This window comes from Pezoporus wallicus, unplaced genomic scaffold, assembly GCF_028554395.1.
Source record: "Pezoporus wallicus isolate ANWC-B61680 ecotype Strahan unplaced genomic scaffold, APGP_CSIRO_Pwel_v1 scaffold_3294, whole genome shotgun sequence".
Classification (NCBI taxonomy): Eukaryota; Metazoa; Chordata; class Aves; order Psittaciformes; family Psittacidae; genus Pezoporus; species Pezoporus wallicus.
In genome coordinates this window covers 1,462,083-1,484,390 of record NW_026635478.1, presented here as the reverse complement: position 1 = coordinate 1,484,390, position 22,308 = coordinate 1,462,083, and the positions used below count along the sequence as shown (strand labels likewise).

The following is a 22,308-nucleotide window of genomic DNA, read 5'->3' as shown; positions in this document are numbered from 1 at the left end:
ATGAAAAATCATCTCAGCCCTTGTCCATCTGAACTCAACCAGACTCAAGCAGTAAGAATGAAGCCCCAAGCTTTCCCCTTGGGCTGGGGATGTCCACCACCTATTTCAGCAGGGAAGCCAAGGGGGTGAGGAGGAAAGGTCTGCAGTTCATGACCAGGAACAGCTCTGCACAAACCTACACAGGAGCTCTTTCCTCAGGGTACAAGGCCTTTCCCAGGAAGAGGCTGCTTCACAGTTTTGGAGCTATCCATGCACAGAAGGGGCAGAGCTATAGGCCTCCTCGTGTAGGAATGTCAGCTAGCTGACGTTACACATAGTGGGCCAAGAGAAGGTGAATCCCTCTGCTGAGAGTGCCACAGGCATGGAAATCTGGAGGGATGGGGTTGCTCCATAGGTTTTTAGTGAAGAGAGTGTCATTTGAATGGCAGACATAATCAGTCTGCATGCTATGGGTCATGCTAAGCAATAAGTTGAGGGAGAAGCAAAAAGGTATTTCTGCCTTTTGAGATTGCCATGACAAAAAACAGCCATCAGAGAAATATGAAAGTTACTGCCTGTGTTGTGAAAAAACTGACTATGACTGCTGGAGACTATCATCTCCAGTTGCTCTCAGGCTCAGGGCATCCCCATAACAGACAAAGAAGAAGTCTGCCAGTACATCTGTTTAGAGAGTCTTCCCTTCATGGCAAGAACATTGTGTGGGCTTTATCGTTATTCCCGCAAAGCAGCTGAGATCTCTGGGGGAAAGGTTTAACAGAGATGACTAATGAAGAGCATTGTGGGGAGAAGCTCACCACTGCAAAGTAAATGGTGGACTTGTTAACCAATAGCCTAGATGAGGGTAAGTGAAGGCACGCCTGAATTTGAGGAATAGAGTGGAGAACAAACTGTGAACAAGTGATTGCTGTTCACACCCTCAGCCCTTCATTAAGGAGTGGTGAAAACTCACACTGTCATCCAGTAATTTTAGAGAAAGCATTTTCTTTGGCTCTTTTGATAATTCTTTTGTATTCTTTCTCTTCTCTCTCCTTCCCCTCTTCCCCCCAATAACTTACTGTTTGATTAAACCTCTTTCATTGCTCTTTCATTGCTTGTTCTGAAAAAGAAGAGTTTGTTAAGCCTTGGCATGGAATAACTGCACTTCCGCAGCTTGGCCTCTACAAGCTGAAGCCAATGCTGCTGCCCAGCAAAGCCTAGAAGAAGAGTCACAAAGGCAAATTCTGATTTTAAAACATAAGATTCTTCTGTGCTTGACACAAACTCTTTGAAATTTGGAGGGACTGGCAACAACACGTAAGCATGTGTAGTAATATAAACATTGCTGTGATGCCAAGTCTACACATAAGAGGGAGCAGAAATGTAAAATCAAATGGTTTGCAAAATCTCCATTGGTTGGTGCTGTGTTAACAGCAGAATCCTGCAGGTGATGTGAATGTAGTAAACCAGGCAGGAGAAATAAGCAAACCCTCTGAAACCTCAAAAATTGTATAGAGAGATACTGTCACAGTGACTGAAATGAGGAAAGCACAACTAAGATTTTCTTCCAAAACAGTAATAGAAGTTACTGCTGTTTAGTAATATTTCTTCTCCCATTCTTGAGTAAAGACATCTGTAGTTAAGATATCTGAGTCAATAGAAGTTACTGCTGTTTAGTAAATATTTCTTCTCCCATTCTTGAGTAAAGACATCTGTAATTAAGATATCTGAGTCATCTGCTTTTTGCTGAAGCCTTTGGGTAGTATGGTATTTTCCTGCACAGTTGTATTACTCTTGCTCTGGTTTGCATTCTTGCTATGAACTTGGATGTGAGGGACAAATACCCAGATAACTGCATACAAAAGCTCTGCACTGTCTCTCTGAAGAATCAAAAAAATGCTCAAAGAAGTGAATCTAACTTAAAAAAAAATCAAGTCAGATTAAAGGAAATCCAACCTACAGATCTACAGTCATAGACTATTGGCCCAACAATGAACTCAAAAGCAGCCAATTACTGCATGTTACACTGACCAGAAGCCGTTGCCTTGTGTGGAAGCGGGAGGTGATGGATGTATCTCTGTGCATCTGTTAGTGAAAGTCACTACCAGATGTAAGCACAATTCAATAGCACTCCTGCCCCTAAAACAATACAGAGAGTTTATCCAGAGGTCAGTTTGTATTGATCTCCAAGGAAAGGGTCACTTAAAGTTGAATCCTCTGAAAACAAACATGAAACCTCATCTTGCAAAAACTTAGATATTAAACACAGAAACTAAAATCCCTTTTGCCATCATGGAGTTTATTCTGAAAGAAAATGGGCATCTGCATCCTCTTGAAGCAAGGTGTTTATGAACATGCTTTGTGCAAAACACACATACCATACCTTTTGTTTCAATGCCATTTCTTGGATGCTTAAAATTTAGTATGAGCTTTTTTGTTTGCACCCCATGGAACAAAAAGGACCCAGTCACCCCAGAGCAGAAGTTTTTTAAAATTTATAATTGGTAAGATTATGATGCTAATAATAATTGCAGATACATAGAACACACAGATGATTTCTTCATATACTACAATTCTGGCTGTATAAGGTATATGTTTTGTGTGTATTTTGGTTCTCAGATGTAGAAGGATGGATGCTGCAACCGTCTGTTGGTAAATGTGAATATCATGACCAAAAAGAAGACGTGTTGTCATCCAGAAGATTTCCAAAGCTTTAACAAAGAAAGTAGCTGAGAAAAACCTAAAATGCTGAGCAGGCTAAGTGGTGTAATAGACGCTTAGCATCAAATTAACAGAGGAGTTAACTTTTCATCATCTGGATTTCTGGTTTTGAGGCAGAAGTTTTCCTTCCTTGAGCCTGTCATGATGCACCCTGAGAGTGCCAGATCTCTTCACATGGTTAAATAGCATCCTCTGGAGAGGTGTAAGCTGTGTGCATGTCTAACAACATGGAAGTTAAAAAAAAAAAAAAGAAAACTGCCTTTGCAAAAGTATTTTAAAGTTCAGAACAAAGGAGGAACTGAAAAAATTGCAAAACTTATTCCCTCCAAGTAAAAAGAAGTATGATGGAAATCATATTTAACAGACCATTTGACATGTAGAAACACAGCTGTGTGAAATGGTTACTGGCTTCTGCAGGGAATTCAAGACTAAAAACTATCTCAGGAAAAAAGGAAATGTAATAGATGCTTTAAAGCTGCTTAAAAATAGAAAGAAAAATCTATTAATAAGATATTGCTTTAAAATATTTTCCACCCTATCTGTCCCAGGAAATGGGATCCACTACTAACTGTTCATGTACAAAACGGAACAGTTCCTTGCAAATCATTGTGCTCAAGTACTAAGTGCTCAGTGTGTTAAGAGTTCCAGGAGAAAAAATGAACATCTAATTTACCCTTATTATAAGCTAATGTTGAAAGATGCCAGGCTAGTCTGGAATAGTCATAAAAGCACAGCATGCACGTTGGGATTGAATGCGTGTTGGTGGCCTGGGTATTTTTAATTGGTAAGTCAGCATCCCATCTGGCTTATATTAGCATTGCTCCACTGACCCAAGTGGGGTTGCAGCGATGTGTAGCACCTGAAGACCTAGACCTGTGTAAAGGCAATTTTCAGTGAAAGGACCCAAAGTGCCAGCTTTTCTGTGGCAGGCTGTGCTCACAGGCACATGTCCTGCTCTGTGAAGGTGGATGTGCCAGGGAGCTGTGGGAGCAGGCTGCTGCTCCAAGGCTGGCACCATCACAGAGCTGGTTGGGGCATCAGCAGCCAAACTCTTCAGTGCAGGGAGGAGACTCATTGGGATCCTTCGGGCCAACAGTTAATGGATACTTATGATGACAGGCTAAAAGTTCTGGAATGAACATTAAATACTTCAAGGGTCAGATGGTTCACTATGATTAGGGATCAGAAGCATATAACAGCTACTGGTATAAATTGTTTTATCACTTTTTAAGGGACAACCATGTTCTTCTCTCTGACCAGCCAAAAAGTTTAGCACCAAAAGTCTCTGTAGAAGAATCAAGGTGGAATAGAGGACTTGTACCCTCCTAATTTGTCAGTTCATCACAGTCATGTTGGATGTACTGTCCGGCAAAAAAACTTGTGAACAATTTGCTATTGCCTATTCCTGTTATTAGCCCTTGCTGAGCACTTATGGAGGCATTTTTTATTCTTATTTATTTATTATTATGTTCTACCTGATCTCCCTATTTGTTGACAAGTTTCATTCCAAATGAGATCAAAATTAGTGTATTTTTAGTAGCTGGTTCTGTTTAAGTTTTCCCATTGGGACTGCCCAGAACAATTGCTGAGAACTAGATTTTAAGTAGTCTTAAAATATGAATTTATTGCTATAGTTATTAAGTTTAAGAAGGGGGTCTTCTCTTATTTTCCTTCTCCTTAGAGTAACTACCAATGTAAAACTTCCACGATTCTCAGTGCTCCTCTCTGTGTTTCATCATTGCTAATAGCATAAAGCAGCTTCCAACATTTGCAAGCAATCTTTTGCCTTCCAAAAATCTTCTTGACAAAGGTTAATTAAAACTTTTGGCAGAGTTAAGCATACATAAACCACACTTAGTTAAATACACACATGGCTACAACACACAGAAGACAGAATACATAGAGTTACACAGGGCTTGAACATGCTCAAACAAGATTTTTAACAAGATGCTGTTAACATGCTTGGGCTGAACCTCCATCCCAGACCTTCCCTCAGCGCTGCTTTGCTATCATGCTGTGTGATCAGCAAGGCTGCAAGCAGCAGTTGACTTACCAGTCCACTCTTGTCTTGGTGGCTGGGCCACAGCTTTCTCTGCTAGCCCTAAGGCTAATACATGCTGAACTGTTGATAAGGTGGGGAGTGAGATGACTAGAAGCATAAAAAGAGATGCATCTGAAAGCTGTACATGGGTAATTCAACAGGTATTTGAAGAAGAAATCAGGGCAAGATTTCTGCTAGCAATACAGTAGTGTTTGCTCCTCCAGATTTCATCAGTGCTGGCCCTCATTCAAACTTTACTCTACAAACACTGCAGAAAGCTTCCTGCCAGTGCTCCTTTCCCTTGTGCCTCCTGTGCACTTTGCCCAAAGGGAACCCAGCCTGGACCACACCAGGATGTTCATGGAGAGCCAAGATGGTGCAAGCAGCTGTGGCTGGGCTTGCTGTCATTGCTGCTGGTGTTCCAGCAGTGCTGGCTCCTCACTGCCAGGTGGGGTACAACAGCACAGAGCAGGTGTGTGGGAAAGATTTGCTACCAGAGGAAGGGGGAAAGAGGTTAAGCCGACCTGGGGGGAGATGGGGGAGACACCCTGTTCAATGCCCTGAGCTCCTTGTTCCTCTTCCTTTTACCTTTGCCCCACACAAATGAGAATGACTCCCTGGGACTCTCAAAGCTGCTCATCTATAGCAGTACTTTGCCTCTTGGGTAGTTTGTTATGCACTGTGAAAGCTTAATCTGAAAACAGAAACACTGACTAAGCAGGTATGGAGTTGCTTGCAAGACTCTTTTTTATGCCTGCAAAGCACTGACAGCATATTTGTTTTGAAAGAATTGCTTTTCTAATCCCTTATTATTTTATGACAGCTGAAATTGCCTGACTGGATGCCAGCACATATGAACTTCTAAATGGTTCTTACATCTTATTTTATAGTCCATTCTCTGTTTTGAAATAAACTGCCTACTAAAAAAAAGTCAGTTTCCTTGTCTATCTGTTGACATGTACGTGGGTTTTGAGAAAGGGAAGTTGGCATGCAAGGAAATTCGGAAATTGTGAAAGGGAAAATATTTGGGCTATTTTTCCTTCTTTCTCCAATACATGCAATAACAGACCTATTGAAATTCCCTTCCTCTTCTGCCTGGGTTTATCTGGGCTTGCCTGCATGTTGCTCTAGTCCAGCCAGTTTATACAAAGCTCCAGGGTATCACTGTTCCTGCGGATGACGCTCACTGTCACACCCCCTTTTCTTCATGTGCTCCTCACATTCCCGTCTCAGGGTAACATCCGGATGGGACAGCTGGGGCAGTGGGATGCTGTCAGGATGCCCATGGGCTTTGCCACCAGCTGGTGAGCCCACAGAAAGCACCTCTTAGTCTTGCACTGTATCTCAAGCCTTGCATCCCTCCTGTGCCTGCAGCTCCCAGAGCCCCTGGTGTGCTGCTCCCGCAGCTGTGCATACACAGGCTGAAGACATGGTGTCTCAGAACTACTCTGTAAGGGTGGCAAAGGTTAGGTTCTGCATTCTGCATTACACGTCGTTGGCTTATGGCAATGTTTTGTCAAGAGTGATCACCCTTTGTTGCCAAACACTGCTGTCAAATTGGATCTTAGATCTTATTAAACAGAAATCATTTTTCTTGTGTATGTCCTCAGTTGACTGCTTGCTGCTGTCTGTGTGGCTGATGTGAGGTCACTTGTGCTACAGAAATTTGCTTTAAATGCCCAGGTCAGAGCATCACATTAACTGTATTGAAACTGTCTGAGTGCACAAAGCCAGGGCCAGAGCACAGCCTCCCGGACCTCCTGCACTGAACACCAGGCACACCCAGCCCTCACTCCTAACACCTGGGAGCCTTGGCCTCTTGTCTCCCATCCTAATTCCTCACTCCGTTTGTGTGTGGTCAGCCATGGCTTTCTTTCCTGACTTGAAGGGATTTGGGTGATCGCATTTACTGCTCGGCATCCCGCAGAAGGGAGGCAGTCTCTTTTACCATCCTTGTGCTGAAATGTCAATAAATGGATGAATGAATAAATAAATAATGCCTTTTGGCAGAAGGATTGGGAGTAAAAAAAAAAGGGGGGGGGAGTGAGGGAGTGCTTAAAAGAGCATTTCTGATGATACTGAGTAAATGCAAGCAGGGACACTGAAGTGTCACAGTTGTTTTGCAGTGCACTCTTAGCTAGCACAGCAGATGGCATGGGGTCTGCTGGCTGCAAGCACAGGCTCAGAGCTTCCTGGTCTCCCACGTTCTCACTTTGAGGGTTAAAATGAGGGGCTGCATTACCAGAGGCCACAAGATGGCCTTTGGCCTTCCACCTTCCTTCTTCTAATGTGTCCATTTTACCTGTCTGTCCCTCTTTCCATTGTTCTGACCTCAGAGGTTTGGAGGGGGAGTAAGGAAAATGGTGAATGTTTTTGAAAGGCTTAATGACCCCCGCTGTTTAGCTGATCAAACCACTTAAATACGAGAATGCTTTCCTCACACGTACTGGCAGTTAAGCGGCTGAGCTTGTGAAGTGCTGCAGCGGCCTCGCTGGCCCCATGCTGCCTCGAGCCTGGAGCAGGTAGGCAGCCACGAGACGCCTGTGTTTTATTTCTGCGCTTCCTGTTTTAACGCCGCGCTGCATTTCCAAAGGCCGTCTGGCAGCAGCTTTGATTTTGGGAAAGAACTGGGGTTTGCCTCTAGGGTAGAGTCTACAATAGGAAAAAGGCAGAAAAGCATTCGTACCTCCCCGTCGGGGAATCGAACCCCGGTCTCCCGCGTGACAGGCGGGGATACTTACCACTATACTAACGAGGAGCTGTACAGCGAGGTACTCCGGAGCCTTCCCTACATGGTATTTAATCGCTGACAGCTCGGCGGTGACCCTGCCCTGGCCCCTCATAGCCACCATGCTTGGCGGTGCGCTCCGGGAGATGTAGTTCTTCACGCGCTGCCCTCGCCGTTCCAGGGGAGGGCGGGACTACGCGTTCCAGGGGCGGTGCGCGGCACGCTCCTCCCTCCCTGCGGCGGGCGACGGGCGACGGGCGAGACATGGCGGTGGCCGACTCCAGCTCCTTCGCGTCTCCCTCGTGCTGCCTGACGCGGCACCTGTACCTGCGCTGCCGCGTGGACTTCGGCGCGCGGGCGCTGCGGGGCACGGCGGCCTTCACCGCGCGCGCCGAGCGCGAGGCGCTGCGCTGCCTGGTAACGGCGGGTGCGGGGCAGGAGGAGGGAGGGGCGACCCTCGCGCTGCCCGCGGCCGGGCCCGCGCTCGTAGCCGCCTTCCCTTAGCTGCCTCTTCCGTTCGTTCGGCCGGCCCGGCCCGGCCGTCCTTGCTCCCTCCCTGGACCCTCCGCTCCTGCCCCCGGCTGGGCTGCAGCCTCTGCAGCGGTCGGCCCCATCACCCGCGGGTAGCAGCGCTCGGCGGCCCGGGTTTCCTGTGCCTAGAGAGAAGAATATAAATATGTATTTTAAATATGTACTTTCCTGTTAAAACGGCGAAGAGCCTGTTGCCGAAAAAATGGGAGTAAAGGAAAGCTATGCTTATGGCTTTTCCACACGTGTTTTATTGTGGCAGTTTCTTTCTCAGTTACCGATGCACATAAACGTGTGAACCTCCTCGGCGTCGCTTTATATGTGAAGTGAAGCTTGGGGTTTGTGGGTTTGCTTCATGCAGCCTCCATGAAATCCTTTTGTGATTGGCACTTATATTTAGACGAAAAAAAAAAAAAAAAACCAACCCCAAACATCCTTTTAACAACGAAGAGTGAAACTTCACTCGTGCTGCATGTGAGAGTGCTGCATTATTTAACTCATCTTCTGTTGCATCCATCCTAGTTCCAGGATGGAAGCCTTGGCAGGGCAGTTTCCATCGTGCCCTCATTTTATAGCAGCACTATGAAGTCTTTCACCTTTGTAGTTTACTTAGTGAACTCCTGTTTCCACTTTCATGGTCAGAAGTTGGTTTTCTTCCTTTTCCCCCTCCAGTTTTGTAAGCTCCCTGCTGCTCCCCTAAAATGCTGGTTCCCAGTACACAACATAGGTACTTGATTTCTCTGATTCTACTGAGTAAATACTTTTTCCTTTGGAGAGGCATGTATTTAAGGTTATTACACTGCTAAAGAAGCGTGTAATATTTGCTTCATTACAGGTGTTGGATACAAAAGACGTACAGGTATTTAAAGCGACCGTGAATGGACAGGATGCAACATTTGTTTTTGGAGAAAAGCACAGTTTCAAGGGGACCCCCCTGGAGATCATGCTTCCGTTTGAACTAAGAAGGTACATGCACACTGTTGCTTCTTCCTTTCGATGTTTTCCAAAATGCACTGAGTAAACCGTTTGTCTGCCTGTAGGGTCGTTGTGTAAACCTTGCAGAGGGACTTATAAATAGGGGTTTGCATTTATTTGATGTAATCTTGTAGATGACTTGATATCTGGCTTTCATTAGCCGAGACTTCAGGAGGTTTTGTACCCCCAGGTCTTATATCATGTAGAAAATGACTTGCTAAAGTAAGCGCAAAATTATGTGCAGTGTGTCACAATTTTTACAGTGCTTCTCATCAGTAATAATCTTTCTGCTTCAACTACCTGAATTTTGTCATGTTCAGAATTGCTACAGTATTTCACATGTGAAGTTGCATACTTTGCCTTTCTTTCATGCAAGGGTTGATCCTGTCTTTCTGTAGAACTGCAGGTTATCACTAGGATTAAAAAGAAACTTGTTTTCAAACAATAAAGGTTGTATTGTATTGACTATGCTAAACCAAGTCCCTACAAACTGGAACTTGAGTTTCAGCAGCATGATGGAGACAAGAAATCATAATCTACCACCCAAGTTGGATCAATTTAAAAGTTGTTATCAAATTACAGTACATGTTTTGACAGTTTGCTATGTATGTTGTAACTCCATGGTATCTTGCCTGCCAAAGCTGAGAGCTCTGATTGAATCAGAAAGTTTCCTTGTTTGAATAAAATAGGATACTATGTTGATTCTTACTATTTTGTTTCCAAAACTGGTTACTACCTCTGCAAACTACTACCTCTTCTGTTGCTGCTGTCCTAGGAATTAGTGCAGTTTAGAACCACCTGTAATGTGGAAGAGAAAGGGATGTTATACAGTGTCAGTCCCTTTTGGGGAAATGCTTATGATGTGATGTGAAACTGAACAAGAGAAGTATGTGAACAGGCTTCAGCAGAAACATGGCTTCTTTTGGTTGACTTTCAACCTTCTGTTTTTCAGTTTTATTGCTAGATTTCCCTGTAAGGGGAAAAAGCTACAAGGAGGGATTTGGGAGTTGTGATTATAAGAATTTATATCTTGTGTGAGATGTAGTACTCATTAAAAATCAGTGAAAAGTAAAGGGTAGGAGTTAAAACTAAAAATCTGACTGTTCAGTAAGCAGTGCGCCTTAAGGCAATACGAATTATTTTCTCCTTTCTTGTCAAAGATGTACTTTGGAATGCTGGTTATAAAGCAGATATGTATACCAGGCAGCTTATCTAGTGTCCAACTCCTCTGGTCAGCTGAAGTGTGTTCTGATTTGTGGCTGGATTGTTAATTCCAGAGAGTTGCATGCCTAACCTGGAATTTACTGATAACAAAAGCCAGTACTTCTGTGTGCTTTTAGTGGCAGTGATGGTTATGATATGTCCTTACAAAATAAAAGTATGAATGTTTAAGGTTTGTGTGTGTTCTTTTGTTAGCAAGCTGGTCTTATACTTACATGTAAAATGTTAGGTAGTTGTGACAAAAAAATATATATGTATATAGCTGGTCCAAATGGTTTAAAGAAAAAGTCCATGTTCTCCTTAAAGAGAGGAGAGGAAAAGTTTCTAGTTAATAAAAAACAGAAGTGTCTTGGGACATTCAAATAAACCAGGTAATCTTTACTATTGTAATTGAAAGGGAAGAGTTTTTAATATGCTACTTGAACTTATTTTTAGTGTTTTTGAGACAATGCTGCAGACCTATTTTCTAGAAATCATTGTAGAGGAATTTCAATAGCGATGAAGAGTTGTGTCAAAACAGTCTGATTGTATTCCTTATTACACAGGGGACAAGAAGCTATTGTTGAAATCTCTTTTGAAAGCTCTCCAAACTCTTCAGCTCTCCAATGGTTTACTCCAGAGCAAACTTCTGGAAAGAAACACCCATTTCTCTTCAGCCAGTGTCAGGTTGAGTGGATAATTGTTTATTTTTACTTTTAACACTTTTTATTTACATACGACTGTAATTCTCCCAGGTTTCCAAAGAGTCATAGAGCAGGGCTGGTAGGTATAAGTACAGTAACCCATAACCTCTAATTGCATGTGTATCAGAGGTCCTAACTGAAAGCACTTAATAAGTCAGGGCATTGCTGAGATTTTATTATATGTTTGGAATTTAAGAATTCCAGAACTGCTTTACCCTCTCCAGTATTCTTGTTGAAGTACGCACAGTCCCGTGTGATCAATATATGCGGCTATTGATCTGTCTTACCTACCATTATTTCTGTCAGAAAAGTCTTAACTATGAAAACTACTATAAGCTGTAAGTGATAGGAAGAATTTGCAGATTCGTTTGCAGATAACAGATTTTCTCTATTTCCAGTACTGTATATTGGTTTGATTTATTTCTAGTCCTCTGTATCAGAAGCATTGTTATGTTTTAGCTCCCTTTTTTTTTTTTTTTTTTTCTCCTGTCCAGGCTATCCACTGCAGGGCCATCTTTCCATGCCAAGACACACCTGCTGTGAAACTAACCTACTATGCAGAGGTAGATGAACTTGTCATGTGTCTAACTAAAGACAACTACTACAATGGGTGAATTATTATTCTAGGCCACATTCCACCAGCTACAAAAAAAATAAAACCAGAGAATATTGACTTTTAGCTTAATGTAAGAGCCAAAACCTACTTATCTTCCTTGTGGCACTTCTGTAGCCTTACCATTTTCTCTTAGATATATCATCTCATTTTTCGTTCACATATATCTTTCTTTCCAAAATAAAAAAGTAAGTGCTGTAGTAGGAAAGAATTATGTTTTTAAGTCAGGAAAAGCTGACAGTAAGACAACAAAGAGTGCTGTAAAGTATAAACACTTTAAATGACTCTCATGTATGCCATAAGTAATATGTTCCGTTTACATAGATACATAGTCAGGGGATCTTTGCAGTCCTGGCATAAGCAGTCTGATTGTTTTAAGGAAGCAAAAAGTGAGATGTGCAATGTGATATTACAATTCAGTAGTCTGAAGAAAGTGAACTTTTTTTTAATTTCTGTCAGAGGTAATCCTTCTGGTTAATTAAATATTGCCAGCCTTTAAGGTAGTATTTTCTATATGCCATACATTCTACTTGACCGAGAGGACTTAACAACAAATCTGGGCTACTCTTTTTGCTATCACTGTTTCTAGTATATTGTATGGTCCCTTGTGGCAGTTGACTTCCTCATAGTTGGGTAACCTTTCAGATATCAGTTCCTAAAGAGCTGGTGGCTCTTATGAGTGCTAATCGTGATGGAGAGATGCCTGACCCAGAGGACAGCAGTCAGAAGATATACTGTTTCAGTCAGAACGTAAGTGCTCTGTGCTAGTAAGCAGATGCCTAAGGCGTCTTATTCCCAATGCATGCAGTTCTGCTTTCTCTGTGGAGCCAAAACATTTGCCTCTGTCTAGTGCATAAGGCTTCTATAAGTTATCCACGTGTCCCTTGTTAATTTCTCTTATTATTAGTGGTAGCAGCAGTGGTTTTGTGTTATACCTTAGTTACTGGCCTGTTCTTATCTCAACCCGTGGGAGTTATATTCTTTCGATTCTCCTCCCTGTCCCTCCGGGAGCTGGGGGAAGGAAGAAGAGGGGGGAGGGACGTGAGTGAGCGGCTGTATGGTTCTGAGTTACCAGCTCAGCTTAAACCATGACACCAGGGCTGTATGTTATCTAGAAATACACTATTGGTAAGTTTGGTGGACATGTACAAGGAATAACATTTAGTCAAATTGAAATTACACACTTCCTAATATAGAAAACCATTCGATTGATTTGTTAGAAAAGGCATGTGTTTCATTAAACAAACAAACAAAAAATAAGTAAAATGCATTAAACACCAAATATATAAATCAAAAAAGAGAAATGCATTAAAAAAAGCACCCACATCATCTAACGTAGAAAACTGTGAGACTGATTTGTTAGAAAAGGCAAGTGTTTCCTTAGACAAATAAGGGTAACACATAAAATTCAGTGATACCTGTGTGTGCTAAGCTCACTTAAAACTACCTTTTTTATTTGGTCCTGCGCGTCCAGGCTAGTAAGAGATGTAGTGAAGAGCAGCGTCTGTAAAAATGAATTTATAACCCAACAGCCATAGAGATTTGAAGTAATTGATATACTGATATATATATATCATATATTGACATACATGATATTACTTATTCAACATTGTTTAGTCAGATAAATGGAACTTTTGTAGGGATGGTTGTATTTTCCCCTTTTATTTTCAGAGCAGCACAAGAAAGCATTTCTGTATAAAGAAACTGTAGCTTTGGATTTTTTTTCATTAAAATAACAAATATTTAGCATTTTTTATTTAAATATTTTAATTTCACGCATGGACATCAATTATATAGTTTTTGATTTTGCTGAATCTTTTACATCCAAAAATATTCTTGTTTGCTTCAGTTCATTAAAGCTCTTCCGTGTCTTTCTGTGTGATACAACTGCCCTTCATCTGAGCAGTATGTCTTAACTCCTTCTTCTGTAACATTTAACAGAGCTGGAATGAATATGGAAAACTGACTTTCTTTTGAACAGTGATGAAAGCAGTGGCATTTTTTTGTGCAGATTTTTTTCAAACAGAAATGATACAACTTTGTGGCCCTGGTGTGAAACATCTGTGAAATGAGTACTTGTAGATAAAGGAGTATCACTTGGTGAGAAAAAACAATGCCTTTGTTATAAGGCAAGAAACTATGGAGGAAATGTGCACACTTCTTATTTACATACCTTTGTTTTTCTTTGAATAAGTGGTTTTGATTGCTCACATTACAAAGAAATTCCTTTTTTTCTCTTGTTCTCCACTAGGTTCCCATACCTTGCTATTTGATTGCTTTAGTGGTTGGAGCTTTAGAAAGCAGGTGAGTGAATTTGCACAAAGTAAAAATATTGGTAATCATAATAAATCTTTGGAGATTTTTTTGCTTGTTTCTTGGTCTTGTTTCTAGCTTTAAAAGGTCTTAGAAGTTCAATGAACCTGTCTATTTGTATCAAACTGCATGTATTTTGATTCACTTTTGCCCCTGTGTTAGCTTCCTATAGAATTATTTCTAGTTGATAGTGTCTTAGTGGAATTTTTACTTTCAACAGAAAGATTGGCCCAAGGACACTGGTGTGGGCTGAAAAGGAGCTAGTGGATAAATCAGCCTATGAATTTGCTGAGGTGGGCAATTTTTTTTAACAAAGAAATGTTTTGTAAATTAACTGTTTCACGTAGCATTGGGAAAAGAACAGGCTGCAGTTCAGTGTTGTGTTCATCTGTAGCTCTCTTTTCTCTTCCTCCCACCCCCAAAAATGCTGCTGTTCTATCACCACCCAAAACTACTACTGAACGTAAATATTGGTACAGTCTTGTGCTCATTTTGCATGTGGGACATGCCAAGGTGAAAGAGAATGAAGTATGAAATCCATAGCTTATTATTTGTTCAGTGTTTGTAGCCAGAAGTGATGTTAGAAGCTAATGTGAATTCTTGTTTCAGGCTGAAGCTATGCTGAAAACAGCAGAAGATTTAGCAGGACCCTACGTATGGGGACAGTATGATTTGTTAGTCTTGCCACCTTCTTTTCCTTATGGTGGTATGGAGAATCCTTGTCTTACTTTTGTAACTCCAACACTATTGGTAAGTGTAACACTGATAAAAGTCAGCTTTTTCTTGGGGCTTGCTTATCCATCAAGTGATGGATATTAACCCGCAAATGGGATTAATGTTTCCCCTCAAAAGAACTGTAAAGATTCCTCCCCCTCAGGAGTTTGGAATCATAATGGAAATGCATTAAGTGGTATAATTTGAGGTTTACTTGAACTGACTGCCTTTTTTTGGTTTGTTTTCTTTTCAGGCAGGTGACCGATCACTGTCAAATGTAAGTGCAAAATAAGTTAATGTCTTCAAGTAAAACACAACTTGAAGTTGTATCTTAGCTTCCTTTGTAATAGATAACCTGTGAGAATTAAAAATTAAGGCAGTAAGTCAAGAAGTCTTACAAAGTGAGTTTTAGTTCTAAGTAAGCTGTAGAAAACTGTAGATGTACCTATTTTGTATAACAAACAGATGAAAGTAACATGGGTGCCTGTATACATAAGGGTCTGACTGAAGTTAGCTGCTCAATAGCTTTTTTTCTCTCCTGTGTATAGATATGTTTAAAAACCACAACTGAATTGATCTAATTGAAATTGTTTGTAGGGAATTTTTTTCTTCTCTGTGCACTAGAACTCAGTTCTAGTACAGAACAATACTAAAACTGTAGTTTAAAAGTGGAAATAATGAGTGTGATTTGAGTAAATTCTAATTTTTCTGGAAAATTGAGTACTCTGGGTGCTGTTTTATCTCGTATGTCTTTCTACTAGACTGATGCAGTGCTGAAAAGAAAAGAGGATATGATTGCCTTATCCCAAGAAAACTGAAATATCTGACATGGATGCTTTTTAATGTATCATGAATCATTATCTTTTAGGGGTGATCTTTTTTTCCTGTTTGGTATTTTAGATCATCCCAGCACTGCAGAAGTCGCTAAGGTGGGAAGGTAGTACTAGTCTGTCACTTGGCTTGGATCCAGTATTCTGAAATGTGATTTCACAAACAAGTGCCTGCATTGTGCTACCAGAGAAGTCAATTTTGTTGATCATTGTGGGTCTATGACTTGCAGGCTGGACATTCAAAATTATTACTGGAATAGGTTCAGTATGATAGTGTTAATGCTCTAAATAAAATTCATATGGGTAAGTTTATAGAACTGTGAATGCTAACCAGCTTTGGGAATGTAATGCAATAAAGGAGATCCCTTTTGTTTTTCTGTTGGGATTTGATGTTCATTTTCCAGAGGACTCTAAATGATAGATCTGTCACTATTTTCTGTGTTTTAGGTTATTGCTCATGAAATCTCTCACAGTTGGACAGGAAACTTGGTAACAAATAAAACATGGGAGCATTTTTGGTAGGTGTGATGTTCAGTTCAATGCAAATCATAATTTAAAATCAATCTGTAAAGAAACCAACTAAATTAATTTTTCCATTCTAGTAGTTCTGACTTTATCAATATATTTCCAGGCTGAATGAGGGACATACTGTATACCTGGAACGCAGGATTGGTGGTCGGTTGTTTGGTGAGCAGTTCAGGCACTTTCAAGCCCTAGGAGGATGGAGGGAACTGCAGAATACGGTACATATTTTTAAGCATATACCCAAATAAAACAAAGCTAATTTCATGTGTTTCCCACAAAGACTTGTATATTCAGCTTTCCTAACACTTTCCTAATTGGAGGATAAGCATCTTTGATTCCAAGGTATAGGATCTCTTCCCAAGGTAATAGCCTACTATACTCAGATTAGGTAAAGCTTTTTAAATTGTTTGAAGCTGTCCTTTGCAGATTCTTTTAGTTGTTCTGGGTATGGCTAAATTGCAGTAATACTTCTTAGCATACTGGTAAGCAGCTGAAGCTGAAAGCTTATCAAAATTATCTGCAAGCATGACCATCAGAATTTCCAGTGCCTCATGCAAATTTTCCCTCTGTACTGTGTTATAATTGAGCATATTCCTAATCTGTAAGTGTTTTAGTTTTGTGTTTAGGTAGCATAGTTAAACTTAATTTTCAGATATCTGGCCTGTGATATTTCCAGCCCTCTCATTCAGTTTTGTGATGTACTTTTACCTGATGTGCTATGAATATTTTCTAGTATTTTATTCTTGATAGCACCCATTTAAATCAAGTAGTTTAAATAGTTTGTTAATGAAGATATAGAAATATATATAATGAAATATAGATAGTTTACTAGGTGCTCATGTTTGGCAAACATGGCAATAATTAACTGCATTGAGACAGCTGGATCAAAGGGTGATTTATCTTAACATCTTTGATCAGACACTAATAAAACAAGATGAGAAAGAAGTTCAGCTAAACTGTGTTTTGTGCAGATTCAGAACTTCAGGAAAAAGAATGAGAAAGAATGCTTTGCAATGAGGTCATCTTAGTTTTGGATGGACAGTACCCTTATAAATAGAATTAGTAGTGATTTGCAGGAGTGCTGGGTTTCCTAGATGAATATATTTTCTTGTGTCTTTGTCACAGATAAATACTCTTGGAGATAAAAATCCTGTAACTAACCTCATCCCTAATCTGAATGAAGTAGATCCTGATGTTGCCTATTCATCTGTTCCATATGAGAAAGGCTTTGCTTTGCTTTTTTACCTTGAACAACTTCTTGGAGGACCAGGTAGGCGTTAGTGAGACTTCATATATTATTGCTTCCCATTTTAATTTCAAAAACTGAAACAGTTTTGTTTTGTTGGTTTTTTTTTTGTCTTGTAACTGCTAGATATCTTCATTGGCTTCTTGAAGGCTTACGTTCAACAGTTCGCTTATAAGAGCGTAATAACGGAGGACTGGAAGAAGTTCTTATACTCTTACTTCAAGGATAAGGTTGGATAGTATTTAAAACTAATTGCTTGAAACCTTTTAGTTACATGAAAATATGGCATAGCTCAAGAATTACCTTCTTTAAGGACCAATTCCTTAGTTTTCTTTTATCTAAGGACCTTAATATGATGTTGTTTGGCATCTTACAAAAGATGGCTTTGCATTCTTATGTTGGTTTGGGCTTTTGGGTTGTTTTTTGCTTGGTTGGTTCATTGGTTTTGTTTGGGTTTTTTTGTGGGGAGAAGGAGGGAATGTGTTTTCGTTTTGTTGTTAGTTTTGTTTTGTTTTTTTTCCTAGAAGGGAATATTTTGTTTTGAAGGATAGAATTCTCCAGAGTAATTGGAGGGATGTTAAAAAAAAAAAACAAACAACAAAATAAAACCCAAAATCCAAAACCAATATTGGTACTGGTTTTCATAGGGCATGCTTTTCTCTATAGACAACATTTCAAACTGAGTAAGAATTTCAAACTGAGTAAGAATTTATGTTGCTTTGTAGGTAGATGTTCTTGATAAAGTTGATTGGAACTCGTGGTTTCATGCTCCAGGAATGCCACCAGTGATGCCTGTGTAAGCTGCATTCTTTTATAGTCCATGTTTTCCTTCTCCAGATTGTAATTTATGACTGTTTGGAAAATTATGTGCAGTTTGTAAACAGGGTAGAACTCCTCCCACAAACTTTTGATTTGAAAATGTCCTACTACTATGTGGAAATTGATATAGGTGTTTACAGGAGAAAAAGGTGTCACTGTTAATAGTTTTGATTTTTTTAGTCTGATGGAAATTCATTTTGCTTTGAAATATGCCAGGAAAGAGTTGTTTGTTTTGTTTTTTTTTTGTCAGTTTGTTACAACAGTATTCTCTTTTCAGCTATAAACTAGACTATACGCTCAGAAGTACTGATTGTTTTAGAAGTGCATGGGATCAAGTATCATCTGTGCACAAAGTGCTTCTAACTAAAACTGAAATATGTTTCATTATAACAGATATTTTGTAAATTGTACTGCAGTATGGAGTTGAAGGCTACAACAGACAAATATGGAGCCATTTGAAAATAATTTCTAAGCATTCTGTAAAAACATTACCGGAGCTTTTTGTGTTTCTAAAGTGTGATCCTTTGTTTTTAATATTTGACAGGTATGACATGACACTAGCAAATGCTTGTGTTGCCTTGAGCCAAAGATGGATCAAAGTGAGTGATTAAATAACGCTGAGGTGTCTGTATCTTGAAAAGCTAGCTCTTTTTATACAAAGTGAGCCATTCTCTTCTGAAATACATCGTTTGCTGAGAGTGTATTTATGGTGATGGTATGGCCGTCAGGGTTATTTGCATTTCATAGACTAGCCTTTCATCATAGAATCAGAGCACTTCCTATAACTTCTATATGTGAAGTGCAGTACATATTTTAAAGGGGCACACAGCCAGCTTTTTTTTTTATTGTATGTAGTAATCAAATTGAGAATATTGTTTTTGAAACCTTGATATTGTGGTTTGATTTAAAAACAAATACCAAAGTATCCCTACATTACTGATTTTATTCTATTAGCAATAATTCCTGTATGCTTTACTGGAGCTAGTATGCATTTCTCATCAAAAACTGAAATACATCAATCATAATAAGTAACTAATACCATACAATCTTCTCATAATTTTAGCCATAAAACTCATACAACTAATAGAGAATTCAGCATACCTTCCTTCTGTTACCTAGCTGTGTGGCTTTTTGTTGAATATGTACGTTAGCCATAACATTCTTCTTCTCAGTATTACTTTTCCTATTGAAAGTGTTTGATTTTTCACTTAACTGTAACAGAAGGACAGTGGATAGAAAACAAGTGGGAATTGAAATAAAGAATACTAAACATCAGATAGTAGCTTAAGTCCCTACTTTTCCCTTGTCACATCTTGCATGAATACAAATCAATATCATAAAAAATGTGGAATGGCTCAATAGTCCAAACAAAAAATTACACCTGATTGTACTTTGAAATACCAATTAAAAACTTAAGTAACCATTCCCTTTTAGGCAAAAGAGAGTGATTTGGGCTCATTTAGCTCAGCAGACCTGAAGGAAATGTCATCTCATCAGTTGATTGAGTTCCTGGCCCTGTTGCTTCTGGAGGTAAATGCACACCTAGGGTTGCTTTATTCTGGTATCACAAGAGGAGACATGGAGCCCAGTGTGCTTTGGAATTAAGCTGTCCATTTTCTTTTAAGTTTTACAAAGATAATCCTCTCTCAGCATACATAGTTACTGAAACCTTCAGCTGTGCCTCCCTGATTATGTTTGGCTCTTAAGCTAACAAACAACATACAGAGTATTTTGGATTGAAAGGTAAAACCAAAACTATAAGGTGCTTGAATTTGTCTGTTTGATGTCAAAGCGAATAAGCAATAAATACAACAGAATATTGTGTTTTGAATGTTTTGGTAGTACTGGATGTGGGAATTTGCTAAGGCTTATTCTTTGCCCCTTCCCTAATACAATGAGAAGGTGAAAGAAACAAATACAAATATTTGTTATGGTAAGCTTTTAATTCCTTTGTATCATCAATTTCCTAGGATGAATTTGTTTATTTTTTATATATGTGGCTTGAAGTGTGCTTCTGGCTTATTCTGACTAAGCAATTTCCTTTTTCAGTCTCCTCTTCCAGTGTCGCATGTCCAGCGAATGCAGCAAGTATATGACTTCAATGCTATAAACAATTCTGAAATAAGATTCAGGTTTGTTCTAGTATGGGCATTTTTCTAATCTTAAATGCTTTCATAGAACAAAGTGTCCTGCTTCATGAATCGTCTGAGACATACTGTTGTACAGAACCGGTGCAGGTTTTTTGGGAGTGTTTTGTTGTTGTGGGCTTTTTTGCAAGTGCATGCGCAAACATGCTTACCAGAGTGGTACTGTTACTCGCAAATTGAGTAAATACAGTGTAGAATCATAGAATAGTTAGGGTTGGAAAGGACCTTAAGATCATCAAGTTCTAACCCCCTGCCATGGGCAGGGACTCATCACACTAAACCATGCCACCCAAGGCTCTGTCTAACCTGTCCTTGAGCACTGCCAGGGATGGAGCATTCACAGCTTCCTTGGGCAACCCATTGCAGAGTAGAGGGGCAGGATCACCTCCTTTGACCTGCTGGTCACGCTCCTTTTGATGCAGCCCAGGATACGGTTGGCTTTCTGGACTGCAAGCGCGCACTGCTGGCTCATGTTCATTTTCTCATCGACCAACACCCCCAAGTCCTTCTCTGCAGCACTGCTCTGGATCTCTTCTCTGCCCAGCCTGTAGCTGTGCCTGGGATTGTAGAGCTGGACATGAGCAGTGGACTAGCTCTGTTTTATTTTCATCTGCCATACTAGCAAAGGAACCTGACAACTTATTTTGGGGGTGGTATTGGATAATAGAATAGGAAGCCTTTCTGTGAATCAGAGATGCCTGAAAAATCTTTCTAATATTTATTTACTCAGGTCTGGGTCTCTGGACTAACCTACTCACTTCTGCTGCGATGCCAGTGAGGTTTTTTTCAACACAACTTGAAAATTTTTTTTCATTTCCATGCTCACTATCACAAACCTTTTGTCACATCAAAAAAAAAGTACATATCAAAGGAAGTTTCTAATCAGTTAGGAAATGCTCCTGGCTAAATGGCTTGATTCTTCTGCCGTCCTAATCAGTTCTGATTTGTATTTATGCATTGTGTTCCCACAGGTCACACGATAAAAAAAGCTACTGTTGAGGACTTAAGTAATCTTTACAAGTATCTTGAAGTATTGTGTGTTTTGTGACTGTTACATACTTGGATACATTTGCAATAGTCACGATTATTCTGCTTTAACTCTCTTAGACTATGCACGACTTCTGCCTTAACGAACTTAGAGTTCTTTGTTTCTTATCAAAAGCCCTAAGTATTTGAAATATACAGTCTAGTTTCTACTTCTTGTAACAAGAACAATTTCTTAATAGCTTTAAAACAAAACAAGCGTGCCAGTTGCTTGGTGGCATTCTGGGGTGGCTTTTGTTAGGAGTTTTTTTAATCACTTGGTAAAATATGACAAGTGCTATATAATTCAGCCCTAATTCTGAGTGATGCAACTGGACACCACTGTAATATAGAAGACATGTATAGCTGCAGAAAATGATCAAACCATTTTGGAGAAAGCTTGAAGCAATTTTTTCTTATTTTATAGAAAAGCCCACTTTTGTAGCATGCTAGTCAAACACTGAATATTTTATGTTGAACTTGGCTTGAATATCATTCCCATGATGACACAGCACTGCCCAGTGTGCTTATGGGAACAGAATCATAAGATAACTACTGCAAATAAAAATTTTTAAAAGTATAAGGTTTTTTTGGTTTTATTTTTTTTCTCAGATGGCTGAGACTCTGCATCAAGGCCAGGTGGGAAGAAGCTATTCCTCTGGCTCTAAAAATGGCAACAGATCAGGGCAGGATGAAGTTTACTCGACCCTTGTTCAGGTAAAAGCAATTACCAAATTGTAGGAGCTCATGCTGTTGGCATTTTTAGTATTATGGAATGTATAATACTTGACGTTGTACATGTATGCTATGCTTCAAAGTGATACAGTACAGAATTTTCTGTATACTGTGAACAAGCTTCTCTTCAGAGTTACTATCCACTTGCTGATGTTTCTTAGTAGAAGGCGGCTTAGTGTCCCAGTATGCACCTTAATGTGAGGCTTTCAAAGGAAAAGTAAAACCTAGATAAAATCCCCATTGTACTATTTCCCTGTATTCTTGTAATGGGGCCTTTTTTCTCCTCCTTTTGCAGGGACCTTTACAGTTTTGACAAGTGTCGAGATCTGACTGTCAAGACATTTCTGGAGCATAGAGCCTCTATGCACCCAGTCACTTCAATGCTTGTGGGCAAAGACTTAAAACAGGAGCAGTGACAAATTTATTGATTTTTTTTTTTTTTTTTTTTTTTTTGATGTTTTCTTGCTGCT

The 22,308-nt window shown here is 39.8% G+C and overlaps 1 protein-coding gene and 1 non-coding gene across 3 annotated transcripts; one reads left to right on the top strand and one right to left on the bottom strand.

Annotated features, from left to right (window-relative positions):
• Window positions 1–7,424: 7,424 nt before the first annotated feature.
• Window positions 7,425–7,496, bottom strand: TRNAD-GUC (transfer RNA aspartic acid (anticodon GUC)). Its single transcript has one exon. It is a non-coding gene; the product is annotated as a tRNA-Asp (tRNA).
• Window positions 7,497–7,722: 226 nt separating this feature from the next.
• Window positions 7,723–22,289, top strand: LTA4H (leukotriene A4 hydrolase). 2 transcript variants are annotated; one of them, XM_057425059.1, is made up of 19 exons: window positions 7,723–7,883; window positions 8,830–8,960; window positions 10,736–10,856; window positions 11,368–11,436; window positions 12,132–12,236; window positions 13,738–13,790; window positions 14,020–14,092; window positions 14,409–14,549; window positions 14,767–14,790; window positions 15,791–15,861; window positions 15,975–16,086; window positions 16,994–17,138; window positions 17,241–17,344; window positions 17,840–17,910; window positions 18,478–18,532; window positions 19,368–19,463; window positions 19,983–20,065; window positions 21,716–21,820; window positions 22,134–22,289. In XM_057425059.1, the coding sequence occupies exons 1-19, from the start codon at window positions 7,731–7,733 to the stop codon at window positions 22,252–22,254; spliced, it is 1,833 nt and encodes a 610-aa protein (XP_057281042.1). In that variant the 5' UTR covers window positions 7,723–7,730; the 3' UTR covers window positions 22,255–22,289. The 2 variants fall into 2 exon arrangements, with proteins under 2 accessions (XP_057281042.1, XP_057281051.1); XM_057425068.1 differs by lacking the exon at window positions 14,767–14,790.
• Window positions 22,290–22,308: the final 19 nt, after the last annotated feature.